This window comes from Ruditapes philippinarum, unplaced genomic scaffold, assembly GCF_026571515.1.
Source record: "Ruditapes philippinarum isolate M1 unplaced genomic scaffold, ASM2657151v2 ctg2314_1_1_1_1, whole genome shotgun sequence".
Lineage (NCBI taxonomy): Eukaryota > Metazoa > Mollusca > Bivalvia > Venerida > Veneridae > Ruditapes > Ruditapes philippinarum.
In genome coordinates, this window is record NW_026858538.1 from 123,680 (window position 1) to 139,944 (window position 16,265).

Here is a 16,265-nt window from a genome sequence, read left to right on the forward strand (position 1 = left end):
TTATACAGAATATTTAGAGAACAATTTCTTCTGTGCTCAACTCCTCCTACATTTCTCAACGGATTTTGACCAAACTTTCTTAGAAGCTTTGTTATCAAGTGCCTGGCACATATTGTCGAGGTTTTGTGATTGGATAATATTTGACCGAATTATGGCCCTTTGTATATTTTTTCCTTATACAGAATATATAGTGAACAATTTCTACAGTGCGCAAATTCTCCTACATTTCTCAATGGATTTTGACCAAACTTTCACAGAAGCTTTGTCATCACGTGCCCTGGCGCTCACTAAATTCCCATGTTTCTTCCAAGACATCATTCAAGTATTTTTTTAAAATTGTGAACATACTTTTCTTGATATCGCACAAAACACCACACGCCAATATTGTTGACAAAAGAAAATGACAAGAGACGCAAAAATGCAAAAATAAAGTACTGTTTACCTTTCTAAAATATTTGGGAAAAAAAGGCGAATAGACAACATAAAATTTCTCAATCATTTTTGTTTGAGGAATATTAAAAAAGCCATAATTCCTCCTAAAAGTTCAATTAAAAACAAATGCCCCTTCATGACAAAGCTTCTGTGAAATATTTTGCTGAAAACCTGGTTGCATCGCATTGCGATGTTCCTTGTTATGGTTTTAATATTGACTAATTGAGAAAATGTGTTGCATGTCCTTGAATGTCGGTCAAAGGTCAAGTCAGGCTTAACTTGAAAATAATAAATGATAAAATAAAAGTGCATTGATATTTATGTCCTAACAAAAATTCTGTCATTCCTAGATGTATTTTATAATTACTTGGCTTATATTGGTTACACATCAGCACAAGAATCAGGTCCCAGCCTAAAGGTCAAGGTCAAAGTCTTAACATCAATTTTTAATAAATTTGGATTGTCAGGTAAAAAAATTCGTCATTTCTGGATGGATTTTAAAATAACTAATAAGTCTTATTGAACATTAGATGGCAATGTTTTTATGCAAGAATCTCAAGCTCAAATTCAAATTCAAAATCGTAATATAGTCATTTCCAGTCCATGCCATTGTCCTTGATGAATGGATTTTGAAATAATTACATGTATACATTAATGTTGGGCACATTGAGTTATGTTGGGCACATTGAGCACATATTGTGTCTGGTGTAAAAACAAGGTTTGTAGCTCATAATATCAATGTCACACTTAAATTGAATAGAAAATATGTTCTTGTCCTTAAGGTAGACCATGGGTAATGGGAACCATAAGGAACTGTAAAATTGACAACATAGTTATATGTCTTCAAGGTCACCTGTATGCAAAATTTAAATCAATTAACCGTGTGGTTTATGAGTTATGGATATATTTCTGAACTAAGACTTTAATTGCCATTAGAAGGGCTTATTTTCAGAAATGAGGAAACTCTATTAGTAATCTGTAATATCATCATTATAAAAATGTTTTTCTATTGCTCATTGTTAAGAAACAAATAATAACATTCAGGTAACACATAACACAAACAAAATGTTTGTTTCTAAACAAAATGTTCTAAATATATATAAAAATGTTACCCTACCCCACCCACTTTAAACACTAATTTTACCATTTCCCTATCTAAAATGTCTTATTCAAAATATTCCTAAAATTCACCATAATGAGGGGCTGTTTTCAAAGTTTGCCTAAATTTTCTTAAAGGTATATTGGATGATCATGCGAAATATAAAATACTTTTACCGTGTAGTTTTTATTTTATTAAACTTTGAAAATATCTGGTATCATATTTGCTATAAATTTTGGCATTATTTAGCAAATAAATATCTACAATAATTATATAATTTAAATCAAACCCTTTTTTCTTCCATAAGGGACCAGAGTGATACATGAATAATGTTAAAATGAAAAAAGGAAGAAAAAAAAGTTACCCCTTCTGGGGTTTGAACCAACGCCCCTCAATTTCAATGTAGTTTGCAAGCGATTTTAGCCTATTTGAATACTCTTCAAAATGGAGGTAATGCATTACCCATGGTCTACCTTAACATAACTTTAGGGCATATGTGATCATTGTGATGATTTTTTGTTCTTATACAGAAAAATGTCTAAGTGATAAAGTTTGATATTTAAAATAAATAATTCGACAATTTAATATTAACTCGCATTTTAAATCCATAAGGTCCTGACAGATTTGTTGTAACATGAAAAGTATTTGGTCTAGAATCACAAATTATGCTAATTTTCTACATCAATCAATCAATTAATCAATCAATCAATCAATCAATCAGTAATGCAAATACCTCACTGCATGTATCTGAGTGTAAACTGCATGTTATTGCACTGATATAATAGTGGGTAAATCATAATTATCTAATAATTAAAGTTTGTTTAAAAATTGTCCAGGCCTAGAATTTGACTTTTTCTTGCATTTGCAAAGCTTTGCTTTTTCAAAATATACAACTTTTAGCATAAATGATTTATGTATTTCTCTTACCTCTGTTATATATTATGTATTATCAATAAACATGTTATCTCATTATAATTTCATTTAAAAAAAATCATTTTATTAATAATTACAAAATGTACATGCTTTTGCGCTTGAATTCATTTAATTAATTCAAACCCTGCTTGTCAGTATTTATCATGCAGACTGTATTAGATATATGTTTTATAAAACTGTGAAGATCTCCTGTAGTACTTTAAAAGCTGTATCGATCATTAGAAACATTTTTAACATTTAACATTTCATGTTTCAATTACTAACTATTTTCATCTCAGCACAGCATGTATTACAGTGTTTTAGTTGCTGCATGTATTTATGATTTATAGTCTAACATTTGTCCCAAGCTTCTGCTTTTTAGCTCACCAGAACCGAAGGTTCAGGGTGAGCTATTAGTATCAAAGGGGGATGCTCCGGCATCCGTCGTCATGCGTCAACAATCATCTTCTTCTCTGAAATTGCTTGGCAGATTTACATCAAATTAGGTCTGTAGCATCCTTGTGACAGTCACACTTAAATTTGCTCATGTCATTCCAATTGGCCCCTTTAAGGGGTCAACAGCGCTTAAAAAATAGAAAAACCTTTAAACATCTTCTATTAGAGAACTAATGGATGGATGATGACCAAACTTTGTCTGTAGCATTCTTAGGCAATCTTTTATCATGTTTGCCCATATTACCGGGTAATTTGATTAGCCCCTTTTAGGGGTCTCTGTAGGGCTAAAAATAGAAAGCCTTTAAACATCTTCTTCTCACAGAACTAATTGATGGATCATATCACCAAACTTTGTCTGTAGCATTCTTGGGTAGTCTTTTATCAAGTGTGCTCATATTAATTTGATTGGCCCCTTTTAGGGGCTGCTAAAGCTAAAAATAGAAATACCTTTAAATGTCTATTTCTACAGAACTAATTGATGGATGATCACCAAATTTTGTCTGTAGCATTTTTGGGTAGTCTTATAACAAGTTTCCTCATATTAATTTGTTTGACCCCTTTTAAGGGCTGCTCAAAGTTAAAAATAGAAAAACCTTTAAATGTCTGCTTCTACAGAATTTATTGATGGATGATCACAAAACTTTGTCTGTAGCATTCTTAGGTAGTGTTTTATCAAGTTTGCTCATGTTAATTTGATTGGCCCCTTTTAAGGGCCGCTAAAGCTAAAAATAGAAATACCTTTAAACGTCTCCTACAGAACTAATGGACAGATGATTACCAAATTTTGTTTGTAGCATTCTTAGTAGTCTTTTATCAAGTTTGCTCATATTAATTTGATTGGTCCCTTTTAGGGGCCGCTAAAGCTAAAAAAAAACAAAAAAAACCTTTGAACAACCTCTCCTACTGAAATAATTGATGGATGATCACCCAAACTTTGTAGCATTCTAAGGTAGTCTTTAATCAAGTTTGCTCATATTAATTTGATTGGCTCTGTTTAAGCTAAAGCTTAAATGCCCCAGGTCATAGCATTTCTTCAAATTATTGTTTAAAGATATTCTGTGCTCAAATTTAATATATTAGAAAATATTGACAATGGATAATTTCCAACACTAGCAGTTGTTTCTGGTGAGCGACTCAGGGCCATCATGGCCCTCTTGTTATCTTGTACTCTTTAACCTGCAGAATTTATTATCCTTTAAATACCACCAGTATATATAGCACATATATGGAGTCTGGCACTGGGCTCTATACTGTTGGTAGCTCAAATGTTTGTATTTTTTATCCCTTGTGTTATAAATTCAAAGCAGGGCATATCAGTTACACCAATTCAGCAGGTTAAATCTATAGGTTGTTAGATTATTATAATAGCATGTTTATTGTACAAGTTTAGATAAGAATTTAACAATTAACATGAGGTAGTTTTGAGATGAAGTATGGAAATTCCTGATTTCTAAATCTTTTGAGCAGGGATACCAATGTAATTGTGTGAGGTGCTTGTATTGAAGGAAAAATATTTCAGTCACAACACAAGTACCTTGCCAGACAATGCCTTCCTCATTTACTTAGACAGATAATTGTTACAAAAATGATTTTTTTATGCCCCGGGCATATAGTAATTCAGCCATCTGTCTTTTTGTTCATACGAGGTTGAGGTTTAGGAGGCAAGTTGGATGTAACATGTCTAAAGTTCTACATTTACCAATGGCTTCATAATTTACGGACTTAATAATGCAAAGTACATGACCTTGGCAAGTAACATAACTATGGCTTCCATTTTTTATACGCCCAAACAAATTTTGGCATGTAATTTTATGCACCTTTTCTTCTGTCTGTCCATTAGCAGTTTTCGTTTCCAGTCTGTATCTTTTGAACCAGTTAAAGAAAAAAAACTACTTTGCAGAAATGTTAACAATAATGAGATGCTGTGCAGAGTGCAGGTTTGACCTTTCTCAGGTCAAGGTCACACTTAATTATTTTGCATCACTCAATTTAGAGGATAAATTGATTTATATAGACTTGTTTAGGAAAACACATTTAAGTTTCAATGTATGTAACTACAATTTCAAGAGCTTAGTTATTAAGCAATTGCAGCATTGCCTTGTTAACATTTACAAAACTGATACGAATCATTCCCCTTGGTTCAATATTGCCCGCCCGCCCTAGGGGTCACTTGATTTATATAAACTTTTATAGGTACACTTATCCAAATCTTACTGTGTGAAACTACAATGCCAAGCGCTTAGATATTTAATATGTAGAATTATCTTAATGACCTTTATAAAAATGATATGAATCATGCCCCTCTGTTCAATATTGGCCCCGCCCCAGGGTATAACATAAATGTTTTATCTACTTTAAAATTAAATATAACACTAACTCTGAGTTTAAACCTTCTACGTCATTTTATTTTCAAATAAAAAATAATATCATACATTATAAGGTGAATGTATATTTTGGTTTTGATAATGTTAACAAGGGGTTATTTGATTAATAAAGACATTTATAGGAGACTTATTGTGTGAGATTACAATGCCCAGAGCTTAGATATTTGGCTTGTAACATCATTTTGTGGACCACAAAATAACTGGTATTAATCATGCCCCATAGGTCAATATTGGTCCCGCTCCAGTGGTCACTAAGATAATATATTTTGGTGAAGGAAAACACATTTAAGTCTTATTTTGTGAAATTACAATGCATAGAGTTAAGATATATGACATGTTACAACAGCATTGCCTTGTTGGCTTCTACAAAACTGATATTTAAATTATGCCCCTTTGGAAAATGTTGGCCCCGCCTCAAGTTTATATAATCTTGTATGAGAAGACACGTTTCAGTCTTGCAGTGCCAAGAGCTAAGATATCTAGCATTGTGTCCAAGTTCTAAAAATATGTTAAGATATCTAGCATTGTGTCCTAAGTTCTAAAAATCCTATACCACTTCAAGGCTATGTGTAGAACTCACAGATGCCACTGTGTAGTCTCAAGGTCAAGGTTACCTGAAGGTCAAAGATCAGACAGTTGTATTTCTGCTTTATAAATCTTGTACCCCATGAAGGGTTTTTTCCAACTTGGATAACATGTTCATCTCACCAAAGCAGTGTGCAGAACAGAACCTATGCCACAGCTATGCTTGCTGAAGGTCAATTTTGCACTTAGAGTTCAAATGTCTGACAATTGACATTACGCTACTGTCAATCAAGCTGGCAGTGGTCACAGTGATAAGCCAATCAGCAATTGTTATCAGTTTCAAGCTAAGATGCCTGCAAAGTCCACCATTTTCCTGAGACAAGCTACTAATGTCTAAGATAATGGTGCAGAAGTAATTTAGATTGAACTTTTATGCCCCCACCATATAATGGCTTGGGCATATAGTGTTACCCTGTTCCGTCATTGCGTCCTTCCGTCATTCTATCATCATCAGTTTCCGTTCATTATCTTAGTAATGGTTGCACACATTCAACTCAAATTTGGCATACGGATATGCCATGAGAAAATACAGGTCAAGTTTGAATTTGGTCATGGTTCAATGATTTTTGGCAGAGTTATGCCCCTTTTAATTTGAAAATAATATGAAATTTTCAGTTTCTGTTCATTATCTCTCCAAACGTATTACACATTCAACTCAAACTTGATATATAGATATGTCATGAGAAAATACAGGTCAAGTTTGAATTAAACTTTGGTCATGGTTCAATGATTTTTGGCAGAGTTATGCCCCCTTTTACTTTGAAAATAATATGAAATTTTCAGTTTCCATTCATTATCTCCATAACGGTATTACACATTCAACTCAAATTTGACATATGGATATGTCTTGAGAAATTAAGTTTGAATTAAACTTTGGTCATGGTTAGATGATTTTTGGCAGAGTTATGCCCCTTTCACTTTGAAAATAATATGAAATTTTCAGTTTCTGTTCATTATCTCCCCAACAGTAAGTGTTACATATTCAACTCAAATTTGACATATGGATATGTCGAAGGAATGCACAGGTCAAGTTTGAACTTGGTCATGGTTCGATGATTTTTGGCAGAGTTATGCCCTTTTTACTTTGAAAATAATATGAAATTTTCAGTTTCCGTTCATTATCTCCATAACGGTATTACACATTCAACCCAAATTTGACATATGGATATGTCATGAGAAAATACAGGTCTAGTTTAAATCTGGTCATGGTTTGATGATTCTTGGCAGAGTTATACCCCTTTTTATATGAAATTTTCAGTGTCTGTTCATTATCTCCCCAACGGTATTACACATTCAACTCAAATTTGACATATGGATACTTCAAAGGAATGCACAGGTCAAGATCAAATTTGGTCATGGTTCAATGATTTTTGGCAGAGTAATGCCCCTTTCACTTTGAAAATATTATGAAATTTTCAGTTTCTATTCATTATCTCCCCAACAGTAAGCGCTACATATTCAACTCAAATTTGACATATGGATATGTCAAAGGAATGCACAGGTCAAGTTTGAATTTGGACAATGGTTTGATGATTTTTGGCAGAGTTAGGTCCCTATTATTTTTTTTTTCAAATTGTTTAAGTCAAATAAACATTGGATTAAATATTAGTGTTGCAATTAGTCTTATAGCCAATTTACTACAATTAAAACGCTGAAAAGCATTGGTGGCACTATACAAAAACAAATTGGTTTATAATCTCACAACCTTCACCTTTCTGACATTCTGAGACCCAAACAAATTCAGCGCCTTCTGTGCTTTGATTTTGTTTATAATGTATGGCGTCAATAATAACACAGCTGTAAAAAATGCAAATATGATGAATAAATACAATAAAAAAATGGGTGAAACAATCTAACCTGAACATTTCTATAAAAGTTCAATAAAGTAAGATAAAATATTCAAATAGATCTCAAACTTGAATACCAATAACATGATGTCTGACGCATGCGAAGCTTATTTTAAAGAGAATAGCGTGTATTTTGTCGTGAATCATAATGTGAGCCAGGTCACGACAAAACCAACATAATGGGTTTGCGACCAGCATGGATCCAGACCAGCCTGCGCATCTGCGCAGTCTGATCAGGATCCATGCTGTTCGCTTACCAACTCTATTACAAGTAGAGAAACTGATAGCGAACAGCATGGATCCTGATCAGACTGCATGGATGCGCAGGCTGGTCTGGATCCATGCTGGTCGCAAACCCATTATGTTGGTTTTGTCATGACACGGCTCATGTTTTGAACTTGATTTGGACTCATTAAGCATTAAATTCATTTAAGAAGAAATTTGACTTTGACCAATAAATGACCTTGACTGTCAATATTTGAAATCCTTTAATTTTGCTGAAATTAGCTATAATTGGCTTTTTCTTTGTTATAAATAGATGTATTATTGTCATACTTAGACATAACAATGCTTTGATTTTTTTTCTACTTTTTGCCATAGTTTTGTTATTTGTGGATGTGTTTAATTTATTCTTGCCATAGAGGGTCATATTATTGAATTTAGCATTATGTATCTACCTTTTTATCTCTGTATGTACGTATACATCCATCAAAATTGTTTAAATACTCTGATTCATCTTGTCAAAATAAGTAATCAGGAAAAGTTTATTTACAGACGATAGCCCTTTCACAGAACATAGGCGATTGTCCCCAGAGTGCCGATACATCCAAAGCCTTTGCCAGAATGATCCACAGGTAAATACTGAATTTCAAATCAATGTAGATTTACATTTAGTAACAAGAGGTGTTACACCCCTACTATAATACTGGCTCTCTAACAATTTGGTGATCTGTTTTAATGAGAACCTTAAACACTTATGTTGCAGAGCCCTTGACCAAAATAAAGCTGAAAAAGATAAACACAGTTTCTAAAAATATCCATTTTTTAAAGAACTTGCTTGTTTTTTGAAAACCGAAAAAATGCTTTAGCATGTAGAACATTTTTTCGCATTAATTTTTAATGCATTTTCAAAATGAAACTTCCCCCAAATGATGTTGCTACTATTTTAACAAATACTAACTTTTTTTTTTTTCACAACTTAAGACATATCTTGAGTGGTTTCTCTACCATAAAGTTTTTGTTGACTTAATGGTGCATGTAACATTGTCTTAACCTCTTCTATGGCTCAACACAAAGAATGATTCACAGAGTTTGTTTAAATATGGGCAGATATTAACTTTCTGGTAGTGAAATCATAAAAGATGGCACTCCACATTGTAGCAACTTATAGAAATTGCATCCAAAATGATGAAAAAAAATGTTAGAATGTAAGAAACAAGCGGATTCTTTAAAAATGTATGTTTAGAAACTTTGTTTACCGTTTCCAGCTTTGTTTTGGTTGTGTGCTGGACAACAGAAGTGTAGAAGGCTCTTATTTAAGCAGATCATCAAAATGTGAAAGAGCCACGTTTAAGTAGAGGTGTGAAAATTTTTATTAAACTTTTCCTTGTGTGTTTACAAATAAAGAAACTGTTCCACATAACAAGTGAACATGGTAATTCATCCAATATTAAAGTTGAGAAGTCTATTAATATGCCCCCCTTTGAAGAAGTGGGGGTAATTATTGCTTTGCACTTATCAGTTGGTTGGTCATAGACCAAAACCTTTCCAATCAATAACATTAGAACGCCTGGGCCTAGCAAGATAGTGATTTGTCATAGTGACAGATAGATGAATGGACTGAACCCTAAATTGGGATAAACATCATAGGTGCATTGGCCTTGGCCAGTACCCGGAAGATGACCTTTATTAGCTCACCTGAGCCAGCTCAGGGTGAGCTTTTAGGATCGTTGAATGTCCGTCGTCCGTCCACACTTGTTTGTTAACACTCTAGCGGTCACATTTTTGCCTCAATCATCATCAAACTTTGTCAGGATGCTTATCTAGTTGATAGCTCGGATGAGTTCGAACATGGGTCATCTCGGATGAAAAACTAGGTCACAGGAGCTAAAAATAGAAAAACCTTGTTAACACTCTAGCGGTCACATTTTTGCCTCAATCATCATCAAACTTGGTCAGGATGCTTGTCTAGGTGATAGCTCGGATGAGTTCGAACATGGGTCATCTCAGATGAAAAACTAGGTCACTGGAGCTAAAAATAGAAAAACCTTGTTAACACTCTAGCGGTCACATTTTTGCCTCAATCATCATCAAACTTGGTCAGGATGCTTGTCTAGGTGATAGCTCGGATGAGTTTGAACATGGGTCATCTCGGATGAAAAACTAGGTCACCGGAGCTAAAAATAGAAAAACCTTGTTAACACTCTAGTGGTCACATTTTTGCCTCAATCATCATCAAACTTGGTCAGGATGCTTGTCTAGGTGATAGCTCGGATGATTTTAAACATGGGGCATCTCAGATGAAAAACTAGGTCACAGGAGCTAAAAATAGAAAAACCTTATTAACACTCTAGCGGTCACATTTTTTACTCAATCATCATCAAACTTGGTCAGGATGGTTGTCTAGGTAATAGATAGAATGAGTTAGAACATGGGTCAACTTGGATGAAAAACTAGGTCACCGGAGCTAACAATAAAAATATCTTATTAACACTTTGGTGGCTACTGTTTGGACCCAAATGTCCTGTAAATTGGTCTGAAAGTTTGTTTTGATGATATCTAGGTCAAGTTCGAACATAGGTCATCTCGGATAAAAAACCAGGTCACACCGCCAAAATATGGAAAAACCTTGTTAACACTCTAGTGGTCACATTTTTGACTCAATTATCCTCAAACTTGGTCAGGATGCTTGTCTAGGTAATTGCTCGGATGAGTTCGAACATGGGTCATCTCACATGAAAAACTAGGTCACCAGAGCTAAAAATAGAAAAATCTTGTTAACACTCTAGTGGCTACTGTTTTGATCCAAGTATCCTGGAAATTGGTCTGAAAGTTTGTTTTGATGAGATTCTAGGTCAAGTTCGAATATGGGTCACCTGGGTAAAAAACTATGTCACACTCCTGAAATATGGATTATCCTTGTTAACACTCTAGTGGTCACATTTTTGACTCACCTGTCATGAAACTTGATCAGAATGCTTGTCTAGGTAATTGTTCGAATGAGTTCAATGGGTCAGGTGAGCAATCTAGGGCCATCATTGCCCTCTTGTTGTTTTAGGGGTCAAAGGTCAAGGTCACATTGACATCAATACATCAATAAACAGTGTCCTGTATATGATCTCATTTACATTTATCAAGGGGCTATATTATTTACATTAGATCAGTGGGTATACATGTATATGAGTTTTACTACTCTTGTGAAAGCAAGTGATGGTTTGTTTTCCATTTTTAGCTCAACTATTCGCAGAATAATTGAGCTAATGCAGTCACCCATTTGTCAGTGTCGGCATCCCTGAAACGTTAAGATGTTAAGATTTGTTCAAACATTTCTTTGTTTGCTTTTAGAAAAAGTAAAAAGTCAAGCGTTGCCTCCCTCCCCCACCCCCCTGGCACAAGTCCCATAACTCTGATTTGCTTTATTTCATAATCATGCCCCTTTTTCAGCTTAGAAATTCTTGGTTAAGTTTTTGTGTGAAAGCTGGTATCTACATAACTACTGAAAGAAATGGATTTAAACTTCACATACTTGTTCTCTGTGATTATCTAAGATGATTGGCACAAGTCCTATAACTCTGATAGCTTTTTATCCCCTGCTGATGGAATCGGGAGGGGGATATAGTTTTGGCGTTGTCCATCCGTCCTTCCGTCCGTCCATCCGTCCGTCCGAATTTCGTTTCAGGAGTAGTTCTCTGCAACTACTGGCTGGAATTCAACGAAACTTTATGGGAATCATCAATATCAAGAGGAGATGCGCATATCGTCAGCTTGTTCCGGTCAGACCCTTTTACTCAGAGTTATGGCCCTTGATTAGTTATGTAGTATGCATATAGAGTAAAAATTGTTTCCGCACTACTTCTCTGCAACTACTGGCTGGAATTCAAAGAAACTTTATGGGAACCTTCAATACCAAGGGGAGATGCGTATATCGTCGCTTGTTACAGTCAGACACTTAAACTCAGAGTTATGGCCCTTGATTAGTTATGCAGTATGCATATGGAGTAAAAATTGTTTCCGCGCTACTTCTCTGCAACTACTGGCTGGAATTCAACGAAACTTTATGGGAATCTTCAATACCAAGAGGAGATGCGCATATCTTTGCCTTGTTCCTGTCAGACACTTTAACTCAGAGTTATGGCCCTTGATTAGTTATGCAGTATGCATATAGAGAAAAAATTGTTTCCGTGCTACTTCTCTGCAACTTATGGCTGGAATTCAACTAAACTTTATGGGAACCTTCAATACCAAGAGAAGATGCGCATATCATTGCCTTGTTGGGGTCAGACACTTTAACTCAGAGTTATGGCCCTTGATTAGTTACGCAGTATCCATATAGAAAAATATTCGTTTCCTCGCTACTTCTCTGCAACTTCTGGCTGGAATTCAATAAAACTTTATTGGAACTTTCAATACCGTGAGGAGATGCGCATATTGTCGCCTTTTTTCGGGTCAGACATTTTAACTTAGAGTAATGACCCTTGATAACTTAGGCAGTATACAACAAGAGCAATTATAGTTTCCGTGCTACTTCTCTGTAACTACTGGCTGGAATTCAATGAAACTTTATGGGATACTAAGAGGAGATGTGCATATAGTCGTCTTGTTCCGGTCAGATACAGTCAAACGTGTATTAAGCGACCGGGCAAGGGAAACACCCAAAACGGTCGCTTAATGAAACGGTCTCTTAAGACAGTCAGCATGATATAAAAGTCAAAATTTATAAATGACATCTTTTTTATTCGGTGGGATTGTTTTTCAACTTCATTTTTATATAAATGTTGAATAATAAGTACGCTCCGATAATCTAAATGGATGCAAATGTAAAAAATAACTTTCTGATATTTATTGACAAAACAGGTTTGATCCATTACGTACATGTTTGACATTTTTTCCAGAATTTTTTAACTTCTCCGTTGTTTTTCCTTGTCTCCAACACGAAAACCCTATTAGTGAAGATGTTTTCTGTTGTGCATTTTTTCATTTGAAATAAACAAACTACATCTATTTGTTACGATTAATTTAATGGCTGATCAAGTTCAAGGTCAATTCAATGCAGTCTAAATGTCAACAAGCGAAGCGTATACACAGAGATCTGCCGAGGACGCGATTTTGCGCCATTGGCGCTAAAAAAATGAGAATGGCGCAGGAAAATCGGCAGCAAAGGGCCATGGGCGCATCTAAAATCTGTGCCAGACTTATAAGAAAACAAAACTGTCTGCTGGGTTATTTAGTCATCCAGTCAAAACTGGTACCAACAGCAACATGTTATACATGCTTCTGTAATTACGCATATTCTTTAGTTTATCCATTCACCTATAGCTTTTGTCCATGTTATCTACTTACCGCATTTCTTCTCATAATCCCTTTCCCACACAGATACTCATTTCTACTACCGTAAATTTAATCCAATAAAACAAACAAACAAATTATACAACTACTTAATATTTAAAATGATTATCGGTAACTGAAAAAAAAGTGTTGCTATTTTAAGAAATGCTGTAAGTTACAGTATAATCTGACAGGTGTTCAACTTGATCAACCCTAAGCTCAAGTTCACGCAAGTTTTGGCTGATGAAGTGTAAAAAAAGATGTATATTTCGTCATCAGAATGTTTGACAGGGTGATTAACCAATCAGAGAAACATTGTGCATGACTTTTTTCATGATCAAAAGGTCTGTCGGCAAATGTCTTTGATGTATGCTGTCTACACAGAGGCATACAAGGGGCAATAAAATTCGTCAATATACATTGGTAAGGGACATTTTGTGCAAAGTAGGAACAATTAAATGGATAATGCACAATATAAGACATTACAAGTAAGAACCAGCAATTATGTGAATAAATTTGCATATCAAATTTTTGAGCAGCCATTAAAAAAATATTTTCATTTTTGCCTGCAATTAATATTAGTTAGAAAGTTACCATGTAGGCATAATTTTTAATTATTGGTAAAGTACTGAATTATAAGTGAACCACTTGTCATAAAATATGATTTAAGTTTTATTACCGGGGAAATTCAATTACATGTATCTACAAACTTTTTAACAGTTATTTTGGTCAATGTTTACTTATTTTCCCAAGGCCCATACTTTGGTAAAAATCATTTTCAGATCAAGTGGGCCCAGGGCCCAGTACTTTCAAATTCTTGGCAGATCTCTGGTATACACCATCTCAGTATGGGCGGAGCGTTGCATTGTTTATCCGATATTATTGGATAATACACGTCACGCGTATACTTTACTTCATTTGCATACGCTAAAACGGTATGGGAAATAGAGTTTTTCACACGTTTATTGTGTTTTTATTATTGACACTTGTGACATAACGAGGTGGCGTTCTCGAAAAACACAATTACTTGACAGGTAAAAGTGGTCGTTTAATGAAAAGATTGATGTCAATTAGGTGACAAAATAGCGGTCGCTGGTCGCGTTGAGCAAAAGTCGCTTAATACATTAAAGATATAGAGAGAAAATGATCGGGGGGAATTTAAAGTGGTCGTTTAAGACAAAAGTCGCTTAATACACGTGGTCGCATGGGCAAGTTAGACTGTACTTATAACTCAGATTTATGGCTTTTGATTAGTTATGTAGTATGCATACATCTCATTGGCATTTCCAGATATTACTATTTAACACAAAGTTATGGCTCTGTTATTGCCCTGAATATTTATCAAGTTCAAAGAATATTACCGTTTATGCCATGATTAATATATAAATAAAGCCTTATGTCTTCAGTTGTTGTGTTAATAATAACCAGTACTCGGCGGGGGATATAAATTCAACGAATTTGCTTGTTTGCATTATTATGCCCCTTTTTCAACTTAAAAATTCTTGGTTAAGTTTTTGCTTGTAAACTGGTATTTCCATAACTACTGAAGGGAATGGATTGAAACTTCACACACTTGTTATCTGTGATAATCTTACATGATTGGCACAAATCCCATAACTCTGCTTGCTTTTTTGCATAATTATGCCCCTTTTCTTAAAACAGTGATTAACTTGTTAAACATCTTAATAGCAAGCCTTTGTACCTTTTCGGACAATTTTATGTATTCATGTAGGTAAGCATTATTATACTCAATGAACACCCTTGTGACAACTTTTTCGAATAGTCGAGCATTACTGTCCTCAAACAGTTCTTGTTCAGATATTTGTTTACTTCCTAAACTTGTTACTATAGCAACCCAAGCAGAGCATCAAGGATAAATGTGAATTGTTTGAAAAATTTCTTTTTTCAGTTGTTTGGAGCAAGTGGTCAAGTTGGTAGGACAGGAAACAGTAACCTGCCTGGCACAGGAGATGCAGCAAGTGGGGGTATAAATACAAAGGGAGATTTTGTTGTAATTTATGTACAATGGAAGTATATTATTTAACTTATATTTTGTTAAACCCCTCAGAATACAATTTTTTAGAAGAGTATACTTGACACAGCTTGTCTTAGTGTCTCTGTCTAGAAAGCTAGAAGACTAATTTATATTAGGTTAAAGCCACCACAATCAAACAATAGACTCATAATTTTAACATGACCAAGAAAAGAAAATAATGAAAGGAATGGCCTCAAAGAACATATTATAGTTGAATGTGTGTCCATATAATCATCAGGTACCTTTGTCTGGAGTATATAACTCACAAATTATAGAAAATATGAGCATGAAACTTCTCGGATTATAGATCTCATTAAGGTTAAGTGCAGTGTCAGCTTTTGCATTATTTTAGAGTTACTGCCCTTTGTGAGATTTCATATTGCCATAGCATTAACTTCAGGAGTTCTCAACATGATACTTTATAATTGGATAAATCACATTGATATCTGAGGATAATGAACAGGAAAATTATAAAGTTGCTCATAATTTCTTATTCTGAATGTAACTAAGTAGAATAATTGAGGTACATGAGGTATTAACATTTAACTGTATATAAATGGTCAGATCTTTTTAGGACGAGTGCAATGGTAAAATTTTTTTTTTTTAAAACCTATAGCTCTTTTTGTTTTGTTAGTTATAACCTTTTGTAATTTACTTGTTTGTCCTGACATTGGCTTGAATAACTTCAGCACATATTTTAATCATATTTTAGAAGAGGTTTTTCTTTTTTCTATTTTAAGGTCAGCAGAATGACATACAAGGCTTAGGACATAGAAGGACTATCTACAGACAAATGGTAAGCCACAAGTGCTAAACTATATTATCTATAAAACATGTAATTCCCATATTATATACCCTAATGTAGCAGTAGATTCTGGCTCATATATGACATTTTCTGATGGAATGATGTCCATCATTTGTTGTTTCTTGTCAGTTGTTTGACATTATTTCTTATGTAGATTTTGATTACA

The 16,265-nt window shown here is 34.3% G+C and overlaps 1 protein-coding gene across 2 annotated transcripts in view; it reads left to right on the forward strand.

Moving 5' to 3' along the window:
- Positions 1-16,265, forward strand: part of LOC132753530 (uncharacterized) — a 105,337-nt gene that overhangs the window by 66,179 nt on the left and 22,893 nt on the right. The window contains exons 7-9 of one of the 2 annotated variants that reach the window (XM_060744008.1): positions 8,490-8,569; positions 15,169-15,244; positions 16,035-16,090. In XM_060744008.1, coding sequence (XP_060599991.1) covers positions 8,490-8,569; positions 15,169-15,244; positions 16,035-16,090 — 212 coding nt within the window. Of the gene's footprint in view, positions 1-8,489; positions 8,570-15,168; positions 15,245-16,034; positions 16,091-16,265 lie in introns of those variants that run through there. The other variant, XR_009628975.1, reaches the window with a different exon arrangement.